The 27970-nt window shown below is 43.0% G+C and overlaps 2 protein-coding genes and 1 gene segment (V, D, J or C); 2 read left to right on the top strand and 1 right to left on the bottom strand.

The window, feature by feature from the left end:
* Positions 1-183: 183 nt before the first annotated feature.
* Positions 184-1786, bottom strand: LOC116541445. The segment is given in 2 exon segments: positions 184-1295; positions 1596-1786. Coding segments are annotated over 2 exon segments (429 nt in total).
* Positions 1787-9333: 7547 nt separating this feature from the next.
* Positions 9334-10424, top strand: LOC116541353 (olfactory receptor 10G2). The gene has a single exon (XM_032265471.1). The coding sequence runs from the start codon at positions 9423-9425 to the stop codon at positions 10422-10424; it is 1002 nt and encodes a 333-aa protein (XP_032121362.1). The 5' UTR covers positions 9334-9422.
* Positions 10425-22596: 12172 nt separating this feature from the next.
* On the top strand, positions 22597-23538 carry LOC116541344 (olfactory receptor 10G3). The gene has a single exon (XM_032265444.1). It carries the CDS (start codon positions 22597-22599, stop codon positions 23536-23538), a length of 942 nt encoding a protein of 313 aa, XP_032121335.1.
* The last annotated feature ends 4432 nt before the right edge of the window (positions 23539-27970 follow it).

Genomic DNA, 27970 nt, shown 5'->3' with positions numbered 1-27970 from the left:
TTAGCTGGACACGGTGGCACGTGCCTGTAATCCCAGCTACTCGGGAGGCTGAGGCAGGAGAATTGCCCAAACCCAGGAGGCAGAGGTTGCGGTGAGCCGAGATCGTACCATTGCACTCCAGCCTGGGTAACAACAGCAAAACTCGGTCTCAAAAGAAAAAAAAAAAAAGAAAGAAATCCACTACTGGCTCTCCTGCTTCACCCAGATTTGCCACCAAATTGCTATCTTCACTCTTCTTTGCCATCTTCTATTGGCTCCCCTGATTATGTTCATCCTCCTCAAGTCTAAAGCCCCTAAACTTCACTTCTAACCTGAGTTATAAACCTCCAAAATATGTTAAGATTATATTTACTTATCGAGGATGCACATGATGAAGATAGCCTTACATAATTAACCAGAATACTTAATATCTCACTCTGAAGCATTTGAATTTGGATTTCCAAAGTTCAGAGTCTCCTTGAAGAAAATGAGTATCACCGCAGTGATCCCTCCAGGGCAGCAATCCACCCCAATGACAAACCCCATCTTACAGCTTTAGATCCACAAGATACAAATAGTGGTCAGGATTTCACCTTTTACAAAACAAGGGGAGAGAAATACTGAGTTCCAGTCCCAGAGGCCCTAACACACAAAACTTAGTGAAAATTCAAGACTAGAATTGAAATAAGTAAACTTGAATAGAGCTTACTGTGTGCCACTACTGCTCTCAGTAACACTAGATATAGCTCTAGATATAGACATAGCTAATATAAATAGAGAATCATAACTCACAACAGCCTTGTGAGGTAGATACTCTTATTATTCTCACTTTATAGATAAGGAAATAAACAAAAATATAGTGACTGGCTGAAGACCATCCAACTAGAAAGTAGCAAACTCAAGTCCAGGCAGTCTGGTTCCAAAGTCCCCAGTCTTAACTTACAGCAGGCATACACTCAGGAAATATAACTTCTCACTGCTCTGATTGCCTCTTCAATTTTGGTGCAGCTAAAGAGGCCTCATAGTCACCGTGTCCCTCACAGCACAGAGGTAAGAGCCAGAGTCTTTCATCTGGAGCTCCTTCACAAGGAGGTAACTATACCCTTTAGAGCGATTAAGGAATGAAGAAAAATGACCTTTCTCCTCCAAACCATCCAGAACATTGTAAGAAAGAAATGTGGGTGCTTTGCCATCACGTTGCTGGTACCAGGACAGCCCGTTGAACCCAGTTGTCTGATATGTGCATTTGATCTGGACAATGGCTCCTTCCATAGCTGCCACCTCCGTGGGCTGGCCAATGTTTTGTCCTGCAGTGCCTATGATGAGACACATGACTGTTATTAGGGTGGCGCTCCTGGAAACCCCATCATTATTTTAAATGTTGCCTCCATGTGGTCACAAAAGAACTGCCATTAGGGGAGTTTCTTAGAAAGAAATGACATCACAGTAGCAGCAGCAATAGATATTATTTGATATCCAATAACAATTAGCACCACATAAAGAAAATATCTATCAAGAAAGACTCTTGTTACAAATGTCAAAAGTGGCAATCATTTAGCTGAAAGAAAATTGTTTTGAAAATTCCCAGCAGCATTTGCTATTAGAATGAGACTTACCTCCCATCTTCATGGAAACATAAAGAAGGAAAACTCCCCACATCTGCTGCAGGATACCACGAGCCTGGCACTGCATCCCCAGTTCCTGAGCCACTGAGTCTGCAGAAGGTAGGCACTTCATGTGGGTGAGGGAAGGAAGCTCAGTCTGGATGTAAAACCCAGTAGCATCTCAAGGGGAGGGCCCCTTTCGTGAAGGGATGACTTTCAATTTCCTTCTACAGGAGCACTATAGGTTCTGCTACTACAGAAGTGTCTTCACATGAACATTTCCTACCGAGAAATTCACAGGTTTTTATCCAAGTGATTCTGGTGAAGATTGAAAAAGGATAATGTATAAAGAACAGAGAAGGCAAATAGAAATAACGTAAGTTAAAGTATTCAATTTCCCATCATAAGTGTTTCTCTTCTCAAGACAAGGAAAAATGGAAACAAGGGTGTAATTAGAGGTGGGACGTGTGTGTGTATGTTTGTGTGTGTGTGTGTGTGTGTGTGTGTGTTGGTGGTGATAATGGTGGTGGTGGTGCTGCTTGTGACAATAAGAAAGAGACAGAGTTTTCAACCATCTAAATTTATCTACCAACAGATGATCAGATATTAAAGCTCAAAAGAAACACATATGTCTGCATGTGTATGTATATGTATGAATATACAGGAAGAAATGAGAAAAAAGAAGCTATTAACATTAGTTACTGCCAGGCATGGTGGCTCACACTTGTAATCCCAGCACTTTGGGAAGCCAAGGTGGGTGGATCACCTGAGGTCAAGAGTTCGAGACCAGCCTGACCAACATGGTAAAACCCCATCTCTATCAAAAATACAAAATTAGCTGGCTGTGGTGGTGCATGCCTGTAATCCCAGCTACTCGGGAGGCTGAGCCAGGAGAATCACTTGAGCCTGGGTGGCAGAAGTTGCAATGAGCCAAGATCACACCATTGCACTCCAGCCTGGGTGACAAGAGCAAAACTCCGTCTAAAAAAAAAAAAAAAAAATTAGTCTCTTCAGAGGATTGAAATTAAAAGAAAATAGTGGGCCAGGCGCGGTGGCTCAAGCCTGTAATCCCAGCACTTTGGGAGGCCGAGGCGGGTGGATCACGAGGTCAAGAGATCGAGACCATCCTGGTCAACATGGTGAAACCCCGTCTCTACTAAAAATACAAAAAATTAGCTGGGCATGGTGGTGCGTGCCCGTAATCCCAGCTACTCAGGAGGCTGAGGCAGGAGAATTGCCTGAACCCAGGAGGCGGAGGTTGCGGTTAGCCGAGATCAAAAAAAAAAAAAAGAAAATAGTGGAAATGTTAACTTTTTCTGGTATATCTCTGCTTTGTTTGACTTGAAATTTGTTACTTAATAAACTGAGAATGTGGAAGAAAGAAAAAGAAGAAACAAAAAAGGAAGGAGGAAGACTAGGTGTAAAACAGAAAGGAAAAGAGGGAGGGAGGAAGAAACCTATGTTTCAAACTATTTCCCATGTGTTACAAAAGGAAGTTAACTCTTTCTGATACATAATTTTCCCAAACTAATGAATGTCTCACATATATCTTTACCAAAGTAATTTGTAACCCTCATGAACTCTCTGGATTTATTTCTATTTACTCCACACAGCAATTGAACTTTGTTTCAATAAAGATGATACTGTCATCTTGTGGTGAAATGTAGCAGTGCAACCTCACACACACGCACGCACGCACGCGCGCGCGCACATGCACACACACACGGGCACATGCACACACACGCGCACACGCACACACACACACACACCCCCCTAACATTTTCTTACTTTAGAATTAAAAAGAAACTTAAAAATCATCCAGGGCCGGGCGCGGTGGCTCAAGCCTGTAATCCCAGCACTTTGGGAGGCCGAGGCGGGTGGATCACGAGGTCAAGAGATCGAGACCATCCTGGTCAACATGGTGAAACCCCGTCTCTACTAAAAAATACAAAACATTAGCTGGGCATGGTGGTGCGTGCCTGTAATCGCAGCTACTCAGGAGGCTGAGGCAGGAGAATTGCCTGAACCCAGGAGGCGGAGGTTGCGGTGAGCCGAGATCGTGCCATTGCACTCCAGCCTGGGTAACATGAGTGAAACTCCACCTCAAAAAAAAAAAAAATCATCCAGACTTTGTCCAGCTCCATCATTTTACAGGGGAAGTTCTTGAAACTTTTGAAGGTTTTATCACACTCCAGGCTTCATATCTTCATTTATAGTCAATTTCCCAATGTTATTTAGATTAACATTAATTTTTTTGAGAGAGAGAGAGAGAGAAAGGGTTTCTCTCAGTTGCCCATGCTGGAGTGCAGTAGCGGGATCATGGCTCACTAAAACTTCAACCTTCTGGACTCAAGCGATCTTTCTGCCTCGGCCTCTCAGATAGCTAGGCCTACAGGCACTCAGCTAATTTTTTGTATTATTGTTGAGATGGGGTCTTGCTATGTTGTACAGGCTGGTCTTGAACTCCTGGCCTCAAGTGATCCACCTGCCTCAGCTTCCCCAATTGTTGGGATTACAGGCATAAGTCATTGTGCCCGGCCCAACATTAAATTTGTAAAATGAATAAATGGATTTCTGAAGCTACTTGCCCCAGTATATGCAGGTCAATAGAGGACCAATTTGATGTCAGATCTACTCCAGGTAATTTTAAATGTTAGATTTGTATTTGAAACCATAGCTTTTTTTTCTGCTCACAGTATTTAATATGTGTGGCACTTTTGACTATTAATATATTCAGAAGTACATATTGAGAATGTATTACATGCCAGGTACTATGCCAGCAGTGCTGGGGATTTTAAGCTAAGCAAAGCCCATATTCTAGTGAAGGGAGACAAACAGTAAACAAACAAGTAAATACAGTGTGTCAGATGGTGCCAAGTGCTGAGAGAAAAATAAAATAGGGAAGGGGAAGGAGAGGGTCAACAGAAACCTCACTGATTAGGTGATGCCTGAACAGAAACCTGAAGATGATGGTGGAATCCTGAAGAATATTTAGGGAGGGAAAGGGATCAGTTGACATTTCATAACACCTCTAAGAAATAAGAAGTCATCCAAATAACATACAAATGAGGTTCCCCCCACCCCCGTTCCCTTTCCAGGGATCCTACTAGAAACATTTCCAGCTCTCTCTCAAAACAAAATAATGAGGATTTGTGGAGGAACGACCTTATTAGGGAAATACTTCAGAGCAGGGTTTCCCTCGAGGTTAGAATTTTTCTTCAACTCTCTTGGCAGTGTCTTTTTTCCTTTTAATCCGTAAAAAGCAACAGCTGATGGAAACTGATATAAAATATGACTGAATATATACAGAAGTCGCACACGTCTAAGAGCCCCAAAAGCCAGGTGCTCTCGCAGGTTCTGAACAGCTATTTGTCCGGCCAAACTCCTAAAGAAAAAAAATGCTAAAGCCTTTCCAAAACAGATGTGGGAGCCTTTTATAGTAGGCTAGACTGAATCGCTGAAGACCATTTCTCTACCCGCTGGACCGCTGCACTCAAGGACAGCCAGCCTCCTCCACAATTGTGCAGCTCTGTACATGTGAGTCTAAACTAATGGAAAAAGCAGCCCTGATACCCGTTCTGTTCAAAATAGGCTGCAGATTAATTTTGGAACTTTAAAACTTTCTGTTATTTTGTCCAAGTGTTATTTAATCCATCTCTTTTCTTCATTTTTTTCCGCAACTCTTGCCCAAACTGCTAGAATTAAGTTCCTTCTTTTCAAACTTGGGAATTTCTTTTTGTGTTGAGAAAATGACTCAAAAAAACCTCACAACACTATTTTCTTTCCATGTTCTCATTTTATTAGGGTGGTGATAAAGGGCAGAGTTGGGCAGTGATACAGTCATAGGGATCATGAAGAACATGCTTCAGTGATTGTGCAAACACAAAGAAAGGCTGGATTCATAATCTTTTCCTTCTCCAATGAAGAGGGTACTAAGTACTTTTTCTTAAGCAAGCTCGTTTTTGTTTAACCTTTGGTAATAGGAAAGAATGTGCTCTTGTTAATTCAATAAAATATGTCTAGGCCACCACAAATTCTATCCATTTCCTCTACTCTGCCCTAGCTCTACCAGGATGTCTAACTCTGAATGAAGGATGACAGAAGGTGAAACTTCTTTTTGAAAGCAGATGTGGGTTGGGTCTTGTCACAAAGGTAAACAGGAGTCCTTTGATCCTAATATATCCAATGCAATGCTGGACCAGCCTTCACTCCTCATCTTCAGGATTTCGTGACTGTTGAGTAGTAGTCCAGATCCCAAAGGTCACTTGTAGAAATCTAAATTTTCAAATTGCTGGATAGAGGCTTGCCCTTCTCAGCACCTCTCTAAATGGAAATACATTGCAAGAAATGTGCTCACATCAAACAAGCTTGATTTTGGCCAGGGTACAGGCATAGAAAGCAGCTTATCCTGTGATCCCATAATGCCACTGAGGTCCCTTGAAAGTGTTCTTGCCCCTCCCTGTCCTTACCTTCTCAATGCCACTCTTTTATCCCATTCCCAGAGTCTCTTCCTAGAGTTTCCAGACTAATTGCTTTGCAAAAATATATTGTTTATTCTCTGATGTCACTGGGCTCTTATTTTCAGATGCTTTCTATATTGGACTTTAACGTTTTGTCATTTTCATGTGCTTTGATTTTTTAAATTCTGACCTATCCAATTGGAGAATATCCAGTACAGTCTAAAACTGGGGAAATTTTAGAATATTTTGCTTATCTAATTAGCCAGGATAGATATACTAAAATTGCATTTAACTTTTTTTATCTTAAATATCCTAAGTTTCAAAAGCTAAAAATGAGGAACAGACCTGAAATAAAATGACACAAAGCTAGAAGATAAGGGAGGGGGATAGGAGGATCCACAAATGTGGCCTCTACGTTCGTCTTTTTTTGCAGGGGGAGTGGGACAAGGTCTCAACCCGCCACCCAGGAAGGAGTACAATGGCACCATCATGGCTCACTGCAGCCTTGACCTTCCAGGTTCCAGTGATCCTCCTGAGTAACTAGGACTGCAGGCGTCCACCACTATACCTGGCTAATTTTTAAAATTTTCTGAATTGACAGGGTCCCAATATGTTACCCAGGCTGGTCTCAAAACTCCTGGGCTCAAGCAATTCTGCTGCCTCAACCTCCCAAAGTGCTGGGATTACAGGCATTAGCCACCATGCTCAGCCTTTGTCTCCTCTAAGCTGGTCCAAGACTGTTTGCCTCTCTTGCCAAGAAAACCAATCCTTCTGTAAACACAATGTTCCTCCAAAAATCTACCTTCTGGAAGTCTAAGCTATCTTCTTCTGAAGCCTCTGAACACCAAACCCCAAGTTAAAACCATCATTCTTTACAAGTCTGCCTGGAAAGATAACCTGTCCTCAAACCCACCAGCTATAACACACTTCAGTTTCCTGCCTCCTCCCAGACAGGCACCCAGAACCTAGAAGGGTAAAAAGAGCTTTCTTTCAACAGGGAGCCTGGGAGAAATGAAATCAAACTTATGCACAACAAAAGAGGGAAAATCAGACTGACAAAGTAGATAAATTAGGGAGAAACTTTTCACTATACATAAGTATGCATCATGGAAGTCCTTCAAATAATTGCCCCAGTGGTACAGTTCTATCTGATTTGAAATATAAAAAATCGATTTTCTGGCCGGGCGCGGTGGCTCACGCCTGTAATCCCAGCACTTTGGGAGGCCGAGGCGGGTGGATCACGAGGTCAAGAGATCGAGACCATCCTGGTCAACATGGTGAAACCCCGTCTCTACTAAAACTACAAAAAATTAGCTGGGCATGGTGGCACATGCCTGTAATCCCAGCTACTCAGGAGGCTGAGGCAGGAGAATTGCGTGAACCCAGGAGGCGGAGGTTGCGGTGAGCCGAGATTGCGCCATTGCACTCCAGCCTGGGTAATAAGAGCGAAACTCCATCTCAAAAAAAAAAAAAAAATCGATTTTCATAAAACATTTCATGAATATATAATTTGCCTAAGTAGAAGCACACTGGTTTATATGTCTGTATTGACAAAGAAAATTACTGTAGTTCAAAATTAATATTTTTTGCACAATTTTAATCTCAATGCTTTCTATCTTTTCTCTATATTCTAACCGCAGAAATAAGATTTAGTTTTCCCATCCGTTTTCAAATATATCGAAGTGTCCTCCTGAAACTCAGGCAATAAAAGTCTGATATTTCTTCATTCTTGGTGGGCAAAGGACAAATTTAACATTTTCCACAGACCTCAAAGAGTCAGAGATATCCAGTATTATTATTATTACTACTAATAATTCTTGAATGTTAGCATATGAATTGTTACTTCAGAGAATACTTAAGATAAAAATCTCTTTGGGGAATTTCTGATAGAGATTAAACAGTTAAACTTATTAATATTCACACTTTATTTATAATTAATCTATTGCCATTTTAATCGCTTTCTGAAAATAGTCATTTGCATTACAAAGATACTTTGTGGTTAAGTGAAAGATAAAAGCATCTGAAACAATACATAGAGCAAAAGTCTTTACCAAGCAACCTATTCAACAAAAAGGGTGAAACAAACACATTCCATCCCTCCATCTATTTTACCATCTGATTCAGATACTTGAAAATCAGTAAAGGTCTTTTTTTGGAGAGAGTTGTTATTTGATAGACTGAAATACACACACACAAGCACACTAAAGTTCAAGTCCTGCATTAATCAATGATTTTATAACAAACAATAAAATTCCTCTGTGACTTCATACCAAAAAAAAAAAAAAAAATTCAATCCCAAACCAATAAACCCTATAAATCACCGAATAAATCTAAATGATATCCTGGAGCAATAACAGGCATGAATGTTTCCTGGAGTTTTTTTTATAATGAAACTACACCTATATTACATAATGAATGAGATGGTCCCTTGACCTAAAAGTCCCATCCAGGTGGGCACAAGGTTCAGACAAACAAGATCAAGCAGAGAAACAATGTATTCAGTCTGGAGGATTTAGCAACATCCATGCAATCTGCCTCAGTCATTCAGAAAATAATTACAGTATTTGTCACTTTTACGTGCTAGACGGTATGACTACTAAGGGAGAAAAAAAGAAATTAGACAATGCAATATAGTGTATGTGCTCTGAAAAGTATAAACATTGTCCTTAGGAATCAGGAAAGGCTTCTTAAAGAGAAGACACCCAAACTGAATCCTGAAGGAAAAGTGGGCACTCTCTATGCAAAGGGAGCAGAAAAGGTAATGTGTGCATAAGCCCCAACTTAGAGCATGCTACTGTGAGAACCTTGGGGAGTGTCATGCATCCCAACAATAAGAAGGAATTACCAGTGGTACAATATAAATAAGGGCCAGATAAGGAATATTTTTGTATGCTATGGTGAGATGAGATTTTAGCTGAGGACAAAGGGGACAATGATAGCAGGTGAAGAAAAAGTAGATGCAGTAATGTAGGGTGTTTGTTCCACACTGTTCTGCGTCTACCTTAGCCCCTCTTTGCAAACTCTCTTTTTGGTTGGAGTTTTCGGTACTTCTCTATCACTCACATGGGTCCTTCTTTCTTCATCTGGAAAATCCTGCCTCTCAGTATCTCTCAGTGGACAAGAGTTTCCACCCATCTAGGAAACCAACCAGCCTATTAAGCAAACCTAAATATTTAAGCAAACCTAAATATTTCTCCTATTAAGCAAACCTAAATAATTAATGGTGACACCACTTCCTCTTTTAAAAAACAATTTAACTCTATCTTTTTATCTCATAACTCCTAGGCATCAATCATCCTACAAAAGCATTCCCTTACATCATTGTGCTGTGTTTCTCTTGTCAAACTTCACCATTCATCTTAGCAGACTACAAAAAGACATGGGAAAGACCAAAAACACATCGCTGGATACTGTGGTGACAGATTTCATTCTCCTGGGCTTGTCTCACCCCCCAAATCTAAGAAGCCTTCTCTTCCTGGTCTTCCTCCTCATTTACATCCTCACTCAGCTGGGGAACCTGCTCATTCTGCTCACCATGTGGGCTGACCCAAAGCTACATGCTCACCCCATGTACATTCTTCTGGGAGTGCTCTCATTCCTGGACATGTGGCTCTCCTCAGTCATCGTTCCTCGGCTTATTTTGGATTTCACTCCTGCCAGGAAGACTGTCCCATTTGGCGGCTGTGTGGCTCAGCTGTATTTCTTTCACTTCCTGGGCAGCACCCAGTGCTTTCTCTACACCTTGATGGCCTATGACAGGTACCTGGCAATATGTCAGCCCCTGCACTACCCAGTGCTGATGAATGGGATGTTATGCACAGTCCTTGTGGCTGCAGCTTGGGTTGCTGGCTCCATCCATGGGTCTATCCAGGCCATCCTGACCTTCCGCCTGCCCTACTGTGGGCCCAATAAGGTGGATTACTTTATCTGTGACATCCCTGCAGTATTGAGACTGGCCTGTGCTGACACAACTGTCAACGAGCTTGTGACCTTTGTGGACATCGGGGTAGTGGCCACCAGTTGCTTTATGTTAATTCTGCTCTCCTATGCCAACATAGTCCATGCCATCCTGCAGATATGCACTGCTGATGGGAGGCGCCGGGCCTCCTCCACCTGTGGCTCCCACCTAACCGTGGTCACATTCTACTATGTCCCCTGTATTTTCATCCACCTTAGGGTTGGCTCCAAGAGCCCCCTGGATGGGGCAGTGGCTGTGTTTTACACTGTTGTCACTCCATTACTGAACCCCCTCATCTACACACTGAGGAACCAGGAAGTTAAGTCTGCTCTGAAGAGGATAACAGCAAGTCGAGGGACTGTGAATGAAAACTACCTCTGCATCATCATCACTGCTACTCTCTTCAGCTACTGCTGCATGTGACAAATGTTCAATAAATAGATGTTAGTTTCAGCTGAAATGAATATAATTCTTTTTTTTTTTTTTGAGACGGAGTCTAGCTCTGTCGCCTAGGCTGGAGTGCAGTGGTGCGATCTCTGCTCACTACAACCTCCACCTCCCAGGTTCAAGCAATTCTCCTGCCTCAGCCTCCTCAGTAGCTGGGATTATAGGCACCCACCATCACACCCAGCTATTTTTTTTTTTTTTTTGCATTTTTAGTACGCGGGGTTTCACTGTGTTGGCAGGGTGGTCTCAAACTCCTGACCTCATGATCCGCTCACCTCAGCCTCCCAAAGTGCTGGGATTACAGGCATGAGCCACTGTGCCCAGCCTGAAATGAATATAATTCTACTAGGAAGAAACTTCTGGTGCTATATTCAACCTCAAGAAATTATCCAGGCCGGGCGCGGTGGCTCAAGCCTGTAATCCCAGCACTTTGGGAGGCCGAGGCGGGTGGATCACGAGGTCAAGAGATCGAGACCATCCTGGTCAACATGGTGAAACCCCGTCTCTACTAAAAATACAAAAAATTAGCTGGGCATGGTGGCGCGTGTCTGTAGTCCCAGCTGCTTGGGAGGCTGAGGCAGGAGAATTGCCTGAACCCGGGAGGCGGAGGTTGCAGTGAGCCGAGATCGCGACATTGCACTCCAGCCTGGGTAACAAGAGTGAAACTCTGTCTCAAAAAAAAAAAAAAGAAAAAAAAGAAATTATCCATAGCTGTTTTGTTTTACCCTTTTCTGACTCAGCTCTCAAGAGAAAGCACATGTTGACTCTGAGAAATTTATGCTTTCTTCTAGAAGGAGGGGAAATTATTCCAGGCAAATCTTGGGAAAACCAACATAATACGGTCCTACATTTCTTTGCTTTGCTCCTAATTTCCCAAGCCTCTAGGCATTCAGAATTGCTTTGCTCACATCAAGGCAAATCCATCCTTCCACATACTTAGAATCTCTATGTGGCTCATCTGTGTTTCCTTTCAGCCCGTCACTTTCCTCCATATAGTAAGTCACCAAATCCTGTTCACTCTGCCTCAGAAATGTCTCTCTGGCTTCTTAAGTGGTCTCCTTATCACCTCCACTTTCCTCCATACAACCACCAGAGTTTTCTTTCCAAAACATTCAATTAAATATTTTATTTCCTGTCCTTATTAATATTTACTGCCTATCCACTGCACATAAATAAAGTCATACCTCTTAGCTTGTATGGTCCTCAAGGCCAAAAACATTTATTATCTGCCCCTTTAGAGAGAAAATTTGCTTACCTCTTTTCTAGACACTTTAACACAAATGTGGCTTGGAAGCTATAGAGACCTCCACAAAAGTTTGGTGATAAAAATAATGAAACTATACCACAGTCAACGTGTTCTCTCACAGCATGGATCACCTCTGGGCATTTCAAGAAAGTTTGGGAAAAGCATCCAGGCAACATCAGATGTAAGTCTAGAAGAAAATAAGTTAGACCAAGCTCAAAGTATTCAAAGAAACAAGACCAAGAAATACTAAGAAAAATAACAGGCTGGGCATGGTGGCTTGCACCTGTAGTCCCAGCATTTTGGGAGGCAGATGCAGGAGGATCACTTGAGCCCAGGAGTTCAAGACTAGCCTGAGCAATCTAATGAGACCTCACCTCTATAAAAAATTTAAAAATTAGTCAGGTGTGGTAATGTGTGCTTAGACCCAACCTCCTGAGAGGCTGAGGTGGGAGAATCGCTTGAGCCTAGGAGGATGAGGCTGCAGTGAGCCGTGATCAAGTCACTGCACTCCATCCTGAGCAACAGAGCAAGACCCTGTCTCAAAAAATAAATAAATAAAATTGTAAAATTAAAAAAGAAAAATTGGCTGGGCGCTGTGGCTCAAGCCTGTAATCCCAGCACTTTGGGAGGCCAATGTGGGTGGATCACGAGGTCAAGAGATCGAGACCATCCTGGTCAACATGGTGAAATCCCGCCTCTACCAAAACTACAAAAAATTAGCTGGGCATGGTGGTGCATGCCTGTCATCCCAGCTACTCGGGAGGCTGAGGCAGGAGAATTGCCTGAACCCAGGAGGCGGAGGTTGCGGTGAGCCGAGATCGCGCCATTGCACTCCAGCCTGGGTAACATGAGTGAAACTCTGTCTCAAAAAAAAAAAAAAAAAAAGAGAAAAGAAAAGAAAAATCAGGCCAGGCACGGTGGCTCACACCTGTAATCCCAGCACTTTGTGAGGCTGAGGCAGGCAGATCGCCTTAGGTCAGGAGTTCAAGACCAGCCTGACCAACATGGAGAAACACTTTCTCTACTAAAAATACAAAATTAACCAAGTGTGGTGGCACATGCCTGTAATCCCAGCTACTCGGGAGGCTGAGGCAAGAGAATCACTTGAACCCAAGAGGTGGAGGTTATGGTGAGCCAAGATCGTGCCATTGCACTCCAGCCTGGGCAACAAGAGTGAAACTCTGTCTCTAAATAAATAAATAAATGAAAAACTACTGCTCAGGGACCTTGACTTAAAACATTACAGATGATAGTTGAATCAGATGACCTCTAATGTCTCTCCAACTCTGAAATTCTATGTTTCTTCTAGTCTATGAAGATCTATGTTAGCACCTTGGTAATTCAAAGAGTGAATTTCGTAAAATATGAATGCACCAATAAAAAAACATCTCTTGACAAGTAACAACCATGTTAGCTTTTTTTTTCTCTTTTTTTTTTCCAAATTTATTTTGGAACAGAAAGAGAACCACAGATCTGAAGATTTCAACAAGATCTGTTAAGCCCCACAGACTTTGTCCCACCTGCTGTTACAAAATTGGAAAAAGCCAGAAACCCAGGGAGTCTCCTAGGAAACAAACTATGGATATTAGTTTTGCCTGTCACAGGGGTGCTATTACAATATTCCCCAATTCTATGTGTGAGCTAAAAGTCTCACACATAGAAACTGACTCTGAGGGAAATAAAAAGAAGTAGTAGAACACAGGAGAGACCAACCTTAGCAGTTACCTTCAGAAAGAGCCACAGCTCTTCACACATTCGTAAGGAAGCTGGAAGTGGATATCTACAAATAAGCAAGCAAATCATAAATTAAGTTTCCATAGTTTGACCCTTTACTTTGATCCAGCCAAAAGTAATTAGTTGCGTCTTCCGCCACAAGCTCTTCACAATAATTGCTGCTGACCCTATGAGATATTCGAGTTTCTCTAGGAATAGATTTGTATCCTTTCTCTCAGATTGCAAGAAGAATTTTTGATGGATGCTGACACCTCCAGGTAAGAGTACTCTCCAGTCCTCTCCAAATACCACCTGTCATTGTTCTAATCCCATTTTTCAGAGATAAATGTGAAATCCAAACATTGTTTAAGGGGTTTCTCTACTCTGAGTCACTTTATCTCTCAACATCCTTCCTTGTTTAGTTACTCAGTATAGTTCTGTTTCTGCTGTCACAAAAATTTTCTTTACTGTTCTGCTCATCATATGACTCTGCAACTACCATTTAGCCTTTTTACAAATAGTGGCTAATAGGCCGGGTACGATGGCTTACATCTGTAATCCCAGCACTTTGAGAGGCCGAGACTGGCAGATTGCCTGAGGTTAGGAGTTCAAGACCAGCCTAGTTAACATGGTGAAACCCCGTCTCAACTAAAAATCAAAAATTATCTGGGCGTGGTGGTGCATTCCTGTAATCCTAGCTACTCAGAAGGCTGAGGCAGGAGAATAGCTTGAATCTGAGAGACAGAGGTTGCAGTGAGCCGAGATGGTGCCACTGCATTCCAGCCTGAGCAACAGAGCGAGACTCCATCTCAAAAAAAAAAAAAGTGGCTAATAGTAGGATAACACTATCTCCCCCAGGCCTTCAATTGGCTACATTTTTCTTCAAAGCTATTCTCCATTAAAGGTTCATTTACTGCCTGGTTTTATTACCAACCAGACTAGGAAGAGCTTCTTGGAGTTCTGCGGTGGTGCCACCCATGCTCTGTTCTTTTGGTTCTCTCCAGGTTTCTTCTACCACCTATAAGACAAGTTCTCTGCCAAAATTTGAAAAATGGATGTGAGTAAAGCTATAATATGATTTCTTTCTTGGCAAACATTTTAAACAGACAATTCAAACTTGTTGCTAAGAAGGGTTTTACATTTTAATGGAAACTCTTTCTCATGTCTCACAATTTAATAACTCAAACTTTTCTTATGTATATATTTGTTCCAATATTATTCATCTTTAGTTTTGTTGTTTTTTTTTTTTTTTTTTTTTTTTGAGACGGAGTTTTGCTCTTGTTACCCAGGCTGGAGTGCAATGGCACGATCTCGGCTCACCGCAACCTCCGCCTCCTGGGTTCAGGCAATTCTCCTGCCTCAGCCTCCTGAGTAGCTGGGATTACAGGCATGTGCCACCATGCCCAGCTAATTTTTTGTAGTTTTAGTAGAGACGGGGTTTCACCATGTTGACCAGGATGGTCTCGATCTCTTGACCTCGTGATCCACCCGCCTCGGCCTCCCAAAGTGCTGGGATTATAGGCGTGAGCCACCGCGCCCGGCCTTTTTTTTTTTTAAATATAAAGAAGGGGTTTCACCATGTTGGTCAGGCTGGTCTTGAACTCCCAACCTCAGGTGATCCACCCGCCTTGGCCTCCAAAGTGCTTGGATTACAGGTGTGAGCCACTACGCCTGGCCTTATTTTTTGTTTTATATGTCTTAATGTGAAATTCATTAAAAAGTCAATCAATTATATTAGCTTTCTACATATTTGAAATGCTTTCTATAAATAGAAATGTGTGCTTTGAGTTGGTTTTCAGAAAATAATAAAATTTTTGACGGGCGCGGTGGCTCAAGCCTGTAATCCCAGCACTTTGGGAGGCCGAGGTGGGTGGATCACGAGGTCAAGAGATCGAGACCATCCTGGTCAACATGGTGAAACCCCATCTCTACTAAAAATACAAAACATTAGCTGGGCATGGTGGCATGTGCCTGTAATCCCAGCTACTCAGGAGGCTGAGGCAGGAGAATTGCCTGAACCCAGAAGGCGGAGGTTGCAGTGAGCCGAGATCGCGCCATTGCACTCCAGCCTGGGTAACAAGAGTGAAACTCCATCTCAAAAAAAAAAAAAAAAAAAAATTTAAGTTTTCTTCATGGCCATTTGAAAGATGAGTTAGGAATACAGTTTGGGACCAGAATTAAGTAAAACTCATTTGCTGAAATGGGGTTAAGCATATGCCCTTTGCTTCATTAGAAAAGGTGCCTAATCTTTTTGGTTGATCGAAATTATACAATTACATTTAGTTTGTGGTCCCTTTATAGTTCTCGTATATTTTTCAAACATTCTTGTACCAAATGATCTTTATTTTATTTATGTATTTACTTTTTTTTTTTTTGAGACGGAGTCTTGCTCTGTTACCCAGGCTGCAGTGCTGTGGCAGGATCTCGGCTCACTGCCACCTCCGCCTCCCAGGTTCAAGTGATTCTCCTGCCTCAGCCTCCTGAGTAGCTGGGATTACAGGCCCGTGCCACTATGCCTAGCTGATTTTTGTGTTTTTACTAGAGACGGGGTTGCACCACATTGGTTGGTCTCAAACTCCTGACCTCAGGTGATCCACCCACCTCAGCCTCCCAAAGTGCTAGGATTACAGGTGTGAGCCACTACGCTTGGCCTTTAGATGATCTTCGAAAACACATTTCATCAATACCTTCAAAGACTAAATATCTGTGAAACAGAAACACTACTAAGCCCTCAGGCTTTTTTTTTTTTTTTTTTTTTTTCGAGACAGAGTTTTGTTCTTATTGCCCAGGCTGGAGTACAATGGTGCGATCTCAGCTCACTGCAACCTCACATCCCAGCTTCAAGTGACTCTTCTGCGTCAGCTTCTGGAGTAACTGGGATTACAGGCATGCGCCACCATGGCTGGCTAATTTTGTATTTTCAGTAGAGACAGGAGTTTCTCCATATTGGTCAGGCTGGTCTCAAACTCCCGACCTCAGGTGATCCGCCAGTCTCGGCCTCCCAAAGTGCTGGGATTACAGGGGTGAGCCACCACGCCAGCCTCCCTCAGGCTTTTTTAAGAAACACTCAGTGTGATAGACTGTCAGACAATGAAAGAAGTCGGGCAATTTCATGAATTCATGGTAACAAAATTTCACTCTAGTTTGATTTTAGAACTTGCTCTCAGTGCTACTACGTCTCAATTTTGAAATAGGGTAGTAACACCAGTTTAGAATCCTTGGTAGAATGAACCATAAGAGTCTTAAAATTGTTATTCTCACATGATTTACTACATTATTTTGATTTGGTTACTTCTGGGAAGGAATTTTCAGTAAAATGTAGAAAGACTGATGAGCTAGAAACAGTACGATCTGGGGCCGGGCGCTGTGGCTCACGCCTGTAATCCCAGCACTTTGGGAGGCCTAGGCGGGTGGATCACAAGGTCAAGAGATCGAGACCATCCTGGTCAACATGGTGAAACCCCGTCTCTACTAAAAATACAAAACATCAGGCCGGGCGCGGTGGCTCAAGCCTGTAATCCCAGCACTTTGGGAGGCCGAGGCGGGTGGATCACGAGGTCAAGAGATCAAGACCATCCTGGTCAACAAGGTGAAACCCCGTCTCTACTAAAAGTACCAAAAATTAGCTGGGCATGGTGGCGCGTGCCTGTAATCCCAGCTACTCAGGAGGCTGAGGCAGGAGAATTGCCTGAACCCAGGAGGCGGAGGCTGCAGTGAGCCAAGATCGTGCCATTGCACTCCAGCCTGGGTAACCAGAGCGAAACTCCGTCTCAAAAAAAAAAAAAAAAAAAAAAAAAGAAACAGTACGATCTGCTTGGAGTCCTTACGCCAGCATTATACAGCTGTGAGACTCTTCTGTCATTTAACCTCTAAGAATTATAAGAACCCTACATAGGTGCAAAATACCATCATTATTCTATGACTTTTTGTCACTCTGGTCCATTGAGGTTTCATCAGTACCATGTTTCCTTCTCCTTGTCCATCCCACCCCTTTCTCTCTCCCTCTCTCTCTCTCTCTCTCTCTCTCTCTCTCTCTCTTATTTTTGAAAGCATTTAAGTAAAGTGTCTCAGAGCCACATGTGGGACTTTAATGAGCCAGAGAGAAGGGTGGTTACCTAGCAAATACTAAGCTTTCTCCTTGGAGGTTGATGATAATGGCAGTGACACAGAGAGAAAGGTCATAACAGATCAGAGGTAAAGGGAAGTTGTCCTGTTAATATTTCTAACTTAATGAGGAGGAGAAAGTGAAACTAGAGAAACAAAAAGAGGTAAATGGGGTGAAATCACACCCAATAAAGATACTCGGTATTACAAATAAAATTGCATTCCTTCCTCTCATTCCTCCCATTAAGATGGTTCTAAAATCTAAGGACAAAGTTAGAAAATACGGTTTTCTCTTGTTGAATAAAACAAGAATTATCACACTATGGGTGGACTGCCATTCCCTATCAATGGAAAATTTTCCAAAAGAAATAACACCTTTTAGAGAGTAAATCATAGAATATTCTCCAAAGCAAACAAGAAAACAATATGAAAAATAAATCAGGGAAAAATAATTAACCCTTAAAGGTTAGGAAAATGGCCGGGCGCGGTGGCTCAAGCCTGTAATCCCAGCACTTTGGGAGGCCGAGGCGGGTGGATCACGAGGTCAAGAGATCGAGACCATCCTGGTCAACACGGTGAAACCCCATCTCTACTAAAAATACAAAAAATTAGCTGGGCATGGTGGTGCATGCCTGTAATCCCAGCTACCCAGGAGGCTGAGGCAGGAGAATTGCCTGAACCCAGGAGGCGGAGGTTGCGGTGAGCCGAGATCGCGCCATTGCACTCCAGCCTGTGTAACAAGAGCGAAACTCCGTCCCAAAAAAAAAAAAAAAAAAAAAAAGTTAGGAAAATGTTGAAAAGAGAAAATGGAAACAACTAAGGCAATCTACAAAAGATAGAAATTCAGGAAGAAAATAATAATTAGAATAAAACTTTGTTAATATATCTTTGTTACTGCCCAAGAGAAAAAGATAACTGTATCTGAAGGGAAAATTGAAGCACTCCCTTAGATAAAGATACTGTGTGATTTACTACGTGTAATTCATTGTCACCTAAATTAAGTGTGCTTCATGAAATTCCCGGTGCTGTAATTCAAAACTCAGAAATACACATTCGATTCCTAATTTGATTTCCAGGGACCTTGATAGTATTAATAAGTGGGTGCCCTGGATAGTAGACACACCATTTCAGTCATGGGAGCAAGATCTCCCACTGTAAAGTAATAAATTATTTGGTTTTTAAGTCATTCTCTCAGGTACTTGAATAGTGTCAACTGATTTCCCACAGCCTGATTCCCCCGGATAGACCTAACCAAATCAGGTTTCTAAATGAGAACACTTTAACATCAGACCTCAGTGACCCCAGAAAACTATAACATCCCATGACACCCAGACCAGAGCAGCCACCTGAGCTCCTTCAGCCTAGGACTACCATTGTGCACTGCCATGAATTTCCCAAGGAACCTGTGTGGGAACTTGAGCCTCTGTACTTTCTGAAGTCAAGGAATGTGGGGAGGAGGCCAGCATCTGTAGCTCTTGCATATGGAAGAGGATTGTGGTCAGATTTTTGAAGTTCAACCATCACTGTGTTCCCCTGACTATAATGTTTAAAACTAAAGAATTTATAAACTGCATTTTATTTACTTGAAAGAGGATGAAATGGCATGGGGTGTCAGTATTTACTGCTTCTTTTTTAAGTTTCATAACAGGGATGGTTAAATGATGAGAGCTAAGCTCTGAAAAAGCTTGGGTACAGCAGTTTTAAAACTAAGTGTTTAATATAAAGCCTATTGAATACAACTATCCCTGCTTTTTCTTTTTCTTTTTTTTTTTTTTTTGCTCTGCCCCCCTCACCTCTATCCCTTGTTTTTCACTATTTGCCAAAATTGAGTCCACAGTCTCTTTCCACAACCTCATAGCCCCAGTGAAGAAACTGAAACCCAGAAGAGTTGGCTTTTTTGGGTGTCATATGTGTTTTTATTTTGAGACAGGGTCTCTCACTCTGTCACCCAGGCTAGAGTGCAGTGGTGCAATCTCAGCTCACCTTGACCTTCTGGGCTCAAGCAATCCTTCCTTCCACCTCAGCCTTCCAAAGTACTAGGATTATAGGCATGAGCCACTGCACCCAGTCCCAGAGGAGCTTTGAGACTCGCTCAGAACCAAGAAGTGAGCTAATGACTACATCCATTACGATGGCAAGCTGACGATGGAGATCCATTATAATGTTTACATTTGTGGCTCTCAGCCAGCAGCAGCACCATCTGTCTATGATGACTTACTTCTTCATGAGGGTTGCCAGTTCCCTGCTCTCCACAGTCCCCTGACCCAAGGCAGAATGCTGCCCTGCTCAGGAGTGAAGGTAGAGGGAATCATTAATCAGAAAGCTCCTGACATTCACCATTAATCTTACTCTCCTCCTTCTGAATGGGTGGAAATCAGTCCAGAGAAAAAAAAATCAACCAAGCAATTTCAATTTCTTTGACATCTCACATCAAGCCATGAGTATTTTTCAGTAAAAATTTTCATTGAGCCTATTTTATTTAAACTTTTATTTTCATAAATAATAGCTATACATATTTGTGGGGCACAAGTATATACATTGTAGAATGATTACATCAAACTAACATATTCATCACCTCACATATTTGTCATTTTTTGTAGTAAGAACATTTAAAATCTACTTTTAGCAATTTGAGGTATATAATATATTATTGTTAACTATAGTCATCGTGCTGTTCAACAGGTCCTGAAAACTTATACTGGAACCTTGTACTTTTTTTTTTTTTTTTTTGAGACAGAGTCTCACCCTGTCACTCAGGCTGGAGTGCAGTGGCACAATCTCGGCTCACTGCAACCTCTGCCTCCTGAGTTCAAGCAACTCTCCCGCCTTGGCCTCCTGAGTAGCTGGGATTACAGGTGCATGCCACCAGACTGGTCTAATTTTTGTATTGTTAGTAAAGACAGGGTTTCACCATGTTGGCTAGGCTGGTCTCAAACTCATGACCTCAAGTGATCTGCCTGCCTTGGCCTCCCAAAGCACTGGGATTACAGGCATGAGCCACTGCAGCCAGCTGATCAACATCTCTGTATTCCCCAACCCCATTCCCATCCCTGGCTTTTAGTAACCACCACTCTCTTTTCTACTTTTGTAAGTTCAATTTTTTTAGATTCCACATATAACTGAGATCATGCAATGTTGTCTTTCCATGCCTGGCTTATTTTACTTAATATAATCTCCTCCTAGTTCATTCATGTTGTCATAAATGACAGAATTTCCTTCTTTTCTAGGACTGAATAGTATTCTGTTGAATATATATGACATTTTTCAGACAAATGTAGAACTTTTCCCATTTTGTTCTAGTAGCATGTTAATTTCAGGTCTTATGTTTAAGCCTTTAATTCATTTTGAGTTGATTTTTGCTAATGGTATGAGATAAAGTTTCAATTTCATTCTTCTGTATATGAATATCCAGTTTGCTCAACACCATTTATTGAAGAGACTGTCCTTTTCCCATTATGGAACAAATAGCCAAAGCAATCTTGCACGCACACACAAAAAGCTGCAGACATAACATCATCTTACCTTAAAATATATTATAAAGTTATAGTTATCAAAACAGCATGGCACTGACATTAAAAACAAACACAACACATCAACCAATGACAGAATACAGAGCCCAGAAGTCAATCCACCCATTTAAGGTCAGTTCATTTTCAAAAAAGGTGCCAAGCCAAGAGTTTGGATATCTAAAAATTATAGGACTAGAAGGAATTTTTTTTTGACAGAGTTTCACTCTTTTGCCCAGATTGTGATCACAGCTCAATGAAACCTCCACCCACTGGATTCAAGTGATTTTCCTGCCTTAGTCTCCTGAGTAGCTGAGATTATAGGTACCCCCCACCACACCTGGCTAATTTTTGTATTTTTAGTAGAAACAGGGTTTCTCCATGTTGGCCAGACTAGTCTCGAACTCTTGACCTCAGGTGATCCACCTGCCTTTGCCTCCAAAGTGCTAAGATTACAGGCATGAGCCACCATGCCAGGCCTCCAACCCTTTTCTTTAGGTTAAAAAGTGCCAATCAAGCCAAGTGTGGTGGCTCTTGCCTGTAATCCCAACACTTTGGGAAACCAAGGCGGGTGGAGCACTTGAGACCAGGAGTTCGAGACCAGCCTGGCCAACATGAACTTCCAAGAAATTGGGAAGTAGATCTGCACAGCATCAAGCATTGTCACACACAAAAATTTTGATTAGCCATTTAATCAAAATTCTATTTCATTCTTTATACAGGAATGGGTTTCTGCTTTTCCTTTCTGCATATTCCCCTTTCTATATGTTTATGTCCTGGCAGAGATAAGAGTGAGCCATTGGCCTCTGGAAGATTCTGAGCTGGCAGAGAACCTAATGAAACAAATACCTTTTCTCACATAGGCTGTGTTTCCAGGAAATCGTGGCCTGTACTAATACAACAGTCAATGATTATTTTCCAAAGGTTGTTGGAAAAAGTGCTCTGAGTACAGATCCCTAGATGCAAACTTTTTCATAAATGGTCAGGGAGTAAAGAGTTTATGTTTTCCACTCATCTCTGTCATAGTAGCTCCAAAACAGTTGCAGACAGTATGTAGGTAAATGAGTAAGGCTGTGTTCCAATAGCATCTTGTTTACAAAACACCTGCCAGAGAACATTGTTTCTCCCTACTTGTCATCTTTCCACATAAGAAAGAAAATTCTGCTGGGTGCAATGGCTCACACCTGTAATCCCAGCAGTTTGGGAGGCCAAGGTGGGTGGATCACCTGAGGTCAGGAGTTCGAGACCAGCCTGACCAACATGGAGACACCCCGTCTCTACTAAAAATACAAAATTAGCCAGGCATGGTGGCACATGCCTATTATCCCAGCTACTCGGGAGGCTAAGGCAGGAGAATCACTTGAACCCGGGAGGCGGAGGTTGCAGTGAGCCAAGATTATGCCATTGCGCTCCAGCCTGGGCAACAAGAACAAAACTTCATCTCAAAAAAAAAGAAAGAAAGAAACTTCTCTGTCCTTGTCCCTAGTTTTTACAGTCTCTTTTTCTGGTTCTCCCTCACTTGCTTCTCACCTATGTTAATTATTGTTTTGTCCATTCTCCAGGTAAAAGTGTCTGGGAGATGGAAAGGGTCAACAACACACTGTTGACTGCATTTATCCTGACAGGAATTCCTTATCCACTCAGGCTAAGGACATTCTTTTTTGTGTTCCTTTTGCTAATCTACATCCTGACTCAGCTGGGAAACATGCTTATTTTAATCACTATCTGGGCAGACCCGAGGCTCCATGCCCGCCCCATGTACATCTTTCTTGGTGTTCTCTCGGTCATTGACATTGGCATCTCCTCTGTCACTGTCCCTCGCCTCATAATGAACTTCACTTTAGGCATCAAACCCATCCCATTTGGTGGCTGTGTTGCTCAACTCTATTTCTATCACTTCCTGGGCGGCACTCAGTGCTTCCTCTACACCCTGATGGCCTATGACAGGTACCTGGCAATATGTCAGCCTCTGCACTACCCTGTGCTCATGACTGCTAAGCTGAGTGCCTTGCTTGCAGCCGGAGCCTGGGTGGCAGGATCCATCCATGGGGCTCTCCAGGTCATCCTAACCTTCCACCTGCCCTACTGTGGGCCCAATCACGTGGATTACTTCTTCTGTGACATTCCTGCAGTGTTGAGACTGGCCTGTGCTGACACAACAGTCAATGAGCTGGTGACATTTGTGGACACTGGGGTGGTAGTTGCCAGTTGCTTCTCCCTGATCCTCCTCTCCTACATACAAATCATTCAGGCCATCTTGAGAATCCACACAGCTGAAGGGCGGCGCCGGGCTTTTTCAACCTGTGGAGCCCATGTAACTGTGGTCACTGCGTACTATGTACCCTGTGCTTTCATTTACCCGAGGCCTGAAACTAACAGCCCCCTGGATGGGGCAGCTGCCCTATTCCCCACAGCCATCACTCCTTTCCTCAACCCCCTTATCTACACTCTACGGAACCAAGAGGTGAAGCTGGCCCTGAAAAGAATGCTCAGAGGCCCAAGAACTAAGAGTGAGGTTTGAAAGTGTCTTTCTCCCACTAGGAAAGCTGCCACATTTAGAATTTATTATAATGTTTAGACTTCGGTGACATTTTTTTCTTCTTGCTTTTTCTCTTTTATAGAGCCATATCATATCAATGCAAAATCAAACACAGTTTAAGGTAAAATATTAACTTTTTAACAGTGCCTTAGTATCCTCTCAAGATAGCTCAAAATACGGCTAGAAGAGTAAAAAATGTGACCAAATTCTCACAAACTAACCCACATTAAACAATCCAGAAGAAAGACTGCAATAATGTGTTTTCAAATGTCTCAGTAATAAATTTCCCCACACCAAAATGTAAGTTCAATATGATATTTCCCACTGAAAGAAAAGAGGGCCATTGATCAGGGCACTGGGATAATTTATTCAAGACAGTATTTCATAGCAATTTAGATTTGTGAGATTGACAACGTTTCACTGAGTTGGCCAAGGCCTAATAAATATGGACAACTTTGGTGCAAATATCTCTGGTTTCAACTCCTTCACACCTCCAATCTCATTCCTTTACGCTTCTGCTTTCTAAATTGGATGGTTGCTTTGTCCATGTGATGAAATCATGTTATCTATATGCAAAGACTCTTGGAGATGGTAGACAGTGAAGTTTGATCACATGAATGTTCAAACTTGGGGCTTAACCTGAAGGACTCACACATTTTCCTAATTTATATAGGAGACAGAAAATTAACCATTCTCCCTTGGATAAAAGCTGATCCACACAATTTCTTGATATTTTGTCCAGAGAACAGACAATACTCTACGTATCAACTTCCTCAAACTAGAATATTATTTTTAAAATATCTTTTTTTTTTACAGTGAATATGTATTTTATTTAGTCATTTTGCTTACAATTGGAACTCTGGGAATTCAAAATTAACATACTTGCCCATGAGCTTTTTATACACACCAGAAAAAGTTTCAACCTTGTGTTCCACATTGTTCTGCTGTACTTTGTCCAAATGAACCTTTATGAGCTGGCTGCCATCCAGATTCTCACGGATTCTCTTGCCCACAATTTTGCTTGGGAAAACCAAGTCCTCATGGATTGCATCATGCACAGCTGTCAGAGTACGGCTCCTGGGATGCTTTTGCTTATTATTATTATTTTTTTAACCTGTAAGAAATTCACTTTATTATTTGTTTTGTTTTTTTGGAGACAGAGTCTCACTCTGTCCCCCAGGCTAGAGTGCAGTAGTGTAATCTCAGCTCACTGCAACCTTCGCCTCTGGGGTTCAAGAGATTTTCCTGCCTCAGCCTCCCAAATAGCTGGTATTATAGGCATGTACCACCACGCCCACCTAATTTTTGTATTTTTAGTAGAGATGGGGTTTCACCATGTTGCCAGGCTGGTCTTGAACTCTGGGATTACAACTGTGAGCCACTGTGCCCAGCTAAAAATTCACTTTAACAATACAGGCAGGTTGAAAGTAAAAGGATATCCAGACACGGTAGCTCACACCTATAATCCTGGCACCTTGGGAGGCCAAGGTGGGCAGATCGTGAGCCCAGGAGTTTGATACCAGCCTGGGCAACATAACCAAACCCTCTCTCTACAAAAACACAAAAGAATTAGCCATGTGTGGTGGCACCATCCTGTGAGCCCAGCTGGCTACTTGAGAGGCTGAGGTGGGAGGATGACCTGAGCCTGGGAGGCAGAAGTTGTAGTGTGCCAAGACTGTACCACTGCACTCCAGCCTGGGCAACAGTGAGACCCAGTTAAAAAATAAAATAGGCCGGGCGTGGTGGCTCATGCCTGTAATTTTAGCACTTTGGAAGGCCAAGGTGGATGGATCACCTGAGGTCAGGAGTTCAAAACCAGCCTACGCATCTTGGTGAAACCCCATCTTGAAAGAAAGAAAGAAGAAAGAAAAAAAAAGAAAGAAAGAAAGAAAGAAAGAAAGAGAGGGAGGGAGGGAGGGAGGAAAGGAAGGAAGGGAAGGAAGGGAAGGAAGGAAAGGAAAGGAAAGGAAAGGAAAGGAAAGGAAAGGAAAGGAAAGGAAGAAAGAAAGAAAAGAGAGAGAGATAGAGAGAAGGAAGGAAGGAAGGAAAGAAAAAAAGGGAGGGAGGGAGGGAAGGAGAGAAAGAAAGAAAAGAAAAAGAAAGAAAAGAAAAAGAAAAAAAGAAAGAGGAAGAAAGAAAAAGAAAGAAGAAAAGATTATTGCTTGAGCCCAGAAGTTCAAGACCAGCCTGGGCAATATAATGAGACTGTGTCTCTACAAAAAATTTAAAAATGAGGTGGGAGGGGAGGGGGAGCAAGATGGGTGAATAGGAACAGCTCTGGAGCGCAGTGCCCAGTGAGAACTGTGCAGAGGGTGAGTTATCTCTGCATTTCCAAACGAGGTACCAGGTGCATCTCAGTGGGACTGGTGGCACAGTGTGTGCAGCCCAGGAAGGGCGAGCGAAGGCAGGGTGAGGCGCTGCCTTACCTGGGAAGTGCAATCCCGGGAGGATGCCCCTCCCTTCCCAATGGAGGCCGTCTGGAGCCTTTCCATCCCCTCCAGCCCTCGGGTTCAGATACTGCGTCTCCTGCAGTTTTTAACCACCCGCAGACCAGGAGATTCCCCCGGCCAAAAAGCGCCAGAAGTTTCCAGCTTGGCTATTTCAGCCGGCGCTGCAGCTTTCTGCACAAAAACTCACACAAATCTGGGCGTCCGTTTCAACTGGCTCCTGGAAAGCCTGGGAGACACAGCCACCCATTCAACTGAAAAAGAGGGTGCCGAAAGCAGGGAGCCCGGTGATCTGGTTCGGAGGGTCCCACCCCTACAAAGACTGGCAATCTGAAACGCTGACTTGAGAGTTCCGCAGCAAGCACAGCTGGAACCGGGATGGTCAAGCTCTGTGACAAGGGCATCCGCCATTACCGCGGCAGTCCGGTCCACCTCTCCTGAGGCAGCCCGCCGCTACCGAGGCAATTCGCCGCTACTGAGGCAGTCCAGTCCGCCATTACTGAAGCAGTTCACCGCTATTGAGGCAGTCTGCCACTACGGAGGCAGTCCTGTCCACCATTACCAAGGCAGTCCGCCCTACCGAGGCAGTTCACTGCTACTGAGGCAGTCCCGTCCACCTCTATGGAGGCGGTCTCCTGCTGCTGAGGCAGTCCGGTCTGCCATTACTGAAGCAGTTCACTGCTACTGAGGCAGTCCACCACTACTGAGGCAGTCTGGTCCACCTCTACTGAGGCAGTCCGCCACTTTGAGGCAGTCCGCCGCTACCGATGCAGCCCGCCGCTACCAAGGCAGTCCGGTCCAGCATTACTGAGGCAGTTTGCTGCTGAGGCAGTCCGCTGCTACTGAGGCAGTCGGCCATTGTTGAGGCAGTCGGCCATTGTTGAGGCAGTCCGGTCCACCTCTCCTGAGGCAGTCCGGTCCGGCATTACTGAGGCGGTCCGGTCCGGCTTGCTGAGGCGGTCCGGTCCGGCATTGCTGAGGCGGTCCGGTCCGGCATTGCTGAGGCGGTCCGGTCCACCATTGCTGAGGCAGTCCGGTCCACCTCTCCTGAGGCAGTTCGCTGCTACTGAGGCGGGCCATCTTTCTCCAGTTTGCGTACTAGCTGGACCTAGATTTTCTGAAAAGATTTCAGTTGAGGGACGGGAATAAAGATTATGATAGCTTTCTGACCACCATCAACTTCAGTTTCCTTGGCTGCCATGATATTCAGCTCCACAAGCTGAGTCTTGAGGTTCGAGTTCGTCTCCAGAAGAACCTGGGAGATGCCAGACTTGAATTCGTCTAGCTTCTTACCATTCGGCTTCACAGTCTTGGTGCTGGAACTGAACGTGGCTTTCTCCTTGGTGAGTGCCAGATTAGGAAGAGACTTTAAAAAATATCCTAATCTTTCCAAATACTTAACAAACAAAATGGCTGAATAATGAATTATAAAAATAAACTTAAATCTATAGCTTGTGAACCAAAAAAATTTTCAAAGGCTATATCTTGTTCTTGTTTGCCCATTGCTTAGCATAATTGCTACCATACCTGTTATTCTAACAATTAATAAAATAACACTAAAGTAATCTGTAGACATATGATAAAAGTTAAAAAGATAAAAATTGAATCATTCTGAAGGAAAAAAGAGAAAAGACAATTTGTAAATAATAAGTACCCAGGAAAAATACTGGGTAACAGCACAAGCTATGAAGAAACAGAAATAGAAATGTACTAGGATGCGATCAGTACATAAAAGAAAACACAAATGAAAGGAAACACCATTCAAAACTTTTTTTTTTACATAGGGTCATGCTTTTTTCCCCAGGCTGCTGGGGTAAGTGGTGCAATCATGGCTCACTGCAGCCTCAACCTCCCAGACCCAAGTGATCCATCTCAGTCTCTCAAGTAGCTGGAACCACCAGTGCATGCCACCATTCCTGGCTAATTTTTGAATTTTATTTTTTGTAGAAGCTGGGGAGAGGGTCTGT

Source organism: Sapajus apella, unplaced genomic scaffold, assembly GCF_009761245.1.
Source record: "Sapajus apella isolate SASKATOON/1434 unplaced genomic scaffold, GSC_monkey_1.0 scaffold151, whole genome shotgun sequence".
In the NCBI taxonomy this organism is placed as follows: Eukaryota; Metazoa; Chordata; class Mammalia; order Primates; family Cebidae; genus Sapajus; species Sapajus apella.
This window is presented reverse-complemented; position numbering and strand designations above follow the sequence as displayed.

Excerpts from the sequence above, each read along its gene's own strand:
- LOC116541344 (XM_032265444.1), top strand. The coding sequence starts at position 22,597 with ATGGAAAGGGTCAACAACACACTGTTGACTGCATTTATCCTGACAGGA.
- LOC116541353 (XM_032265471.1), top strand. The coding sequence starts at position 9,423 with ATGGGAAAGACCAAAAACACATCGCTGGATACTGTGGTGACAGATTTC.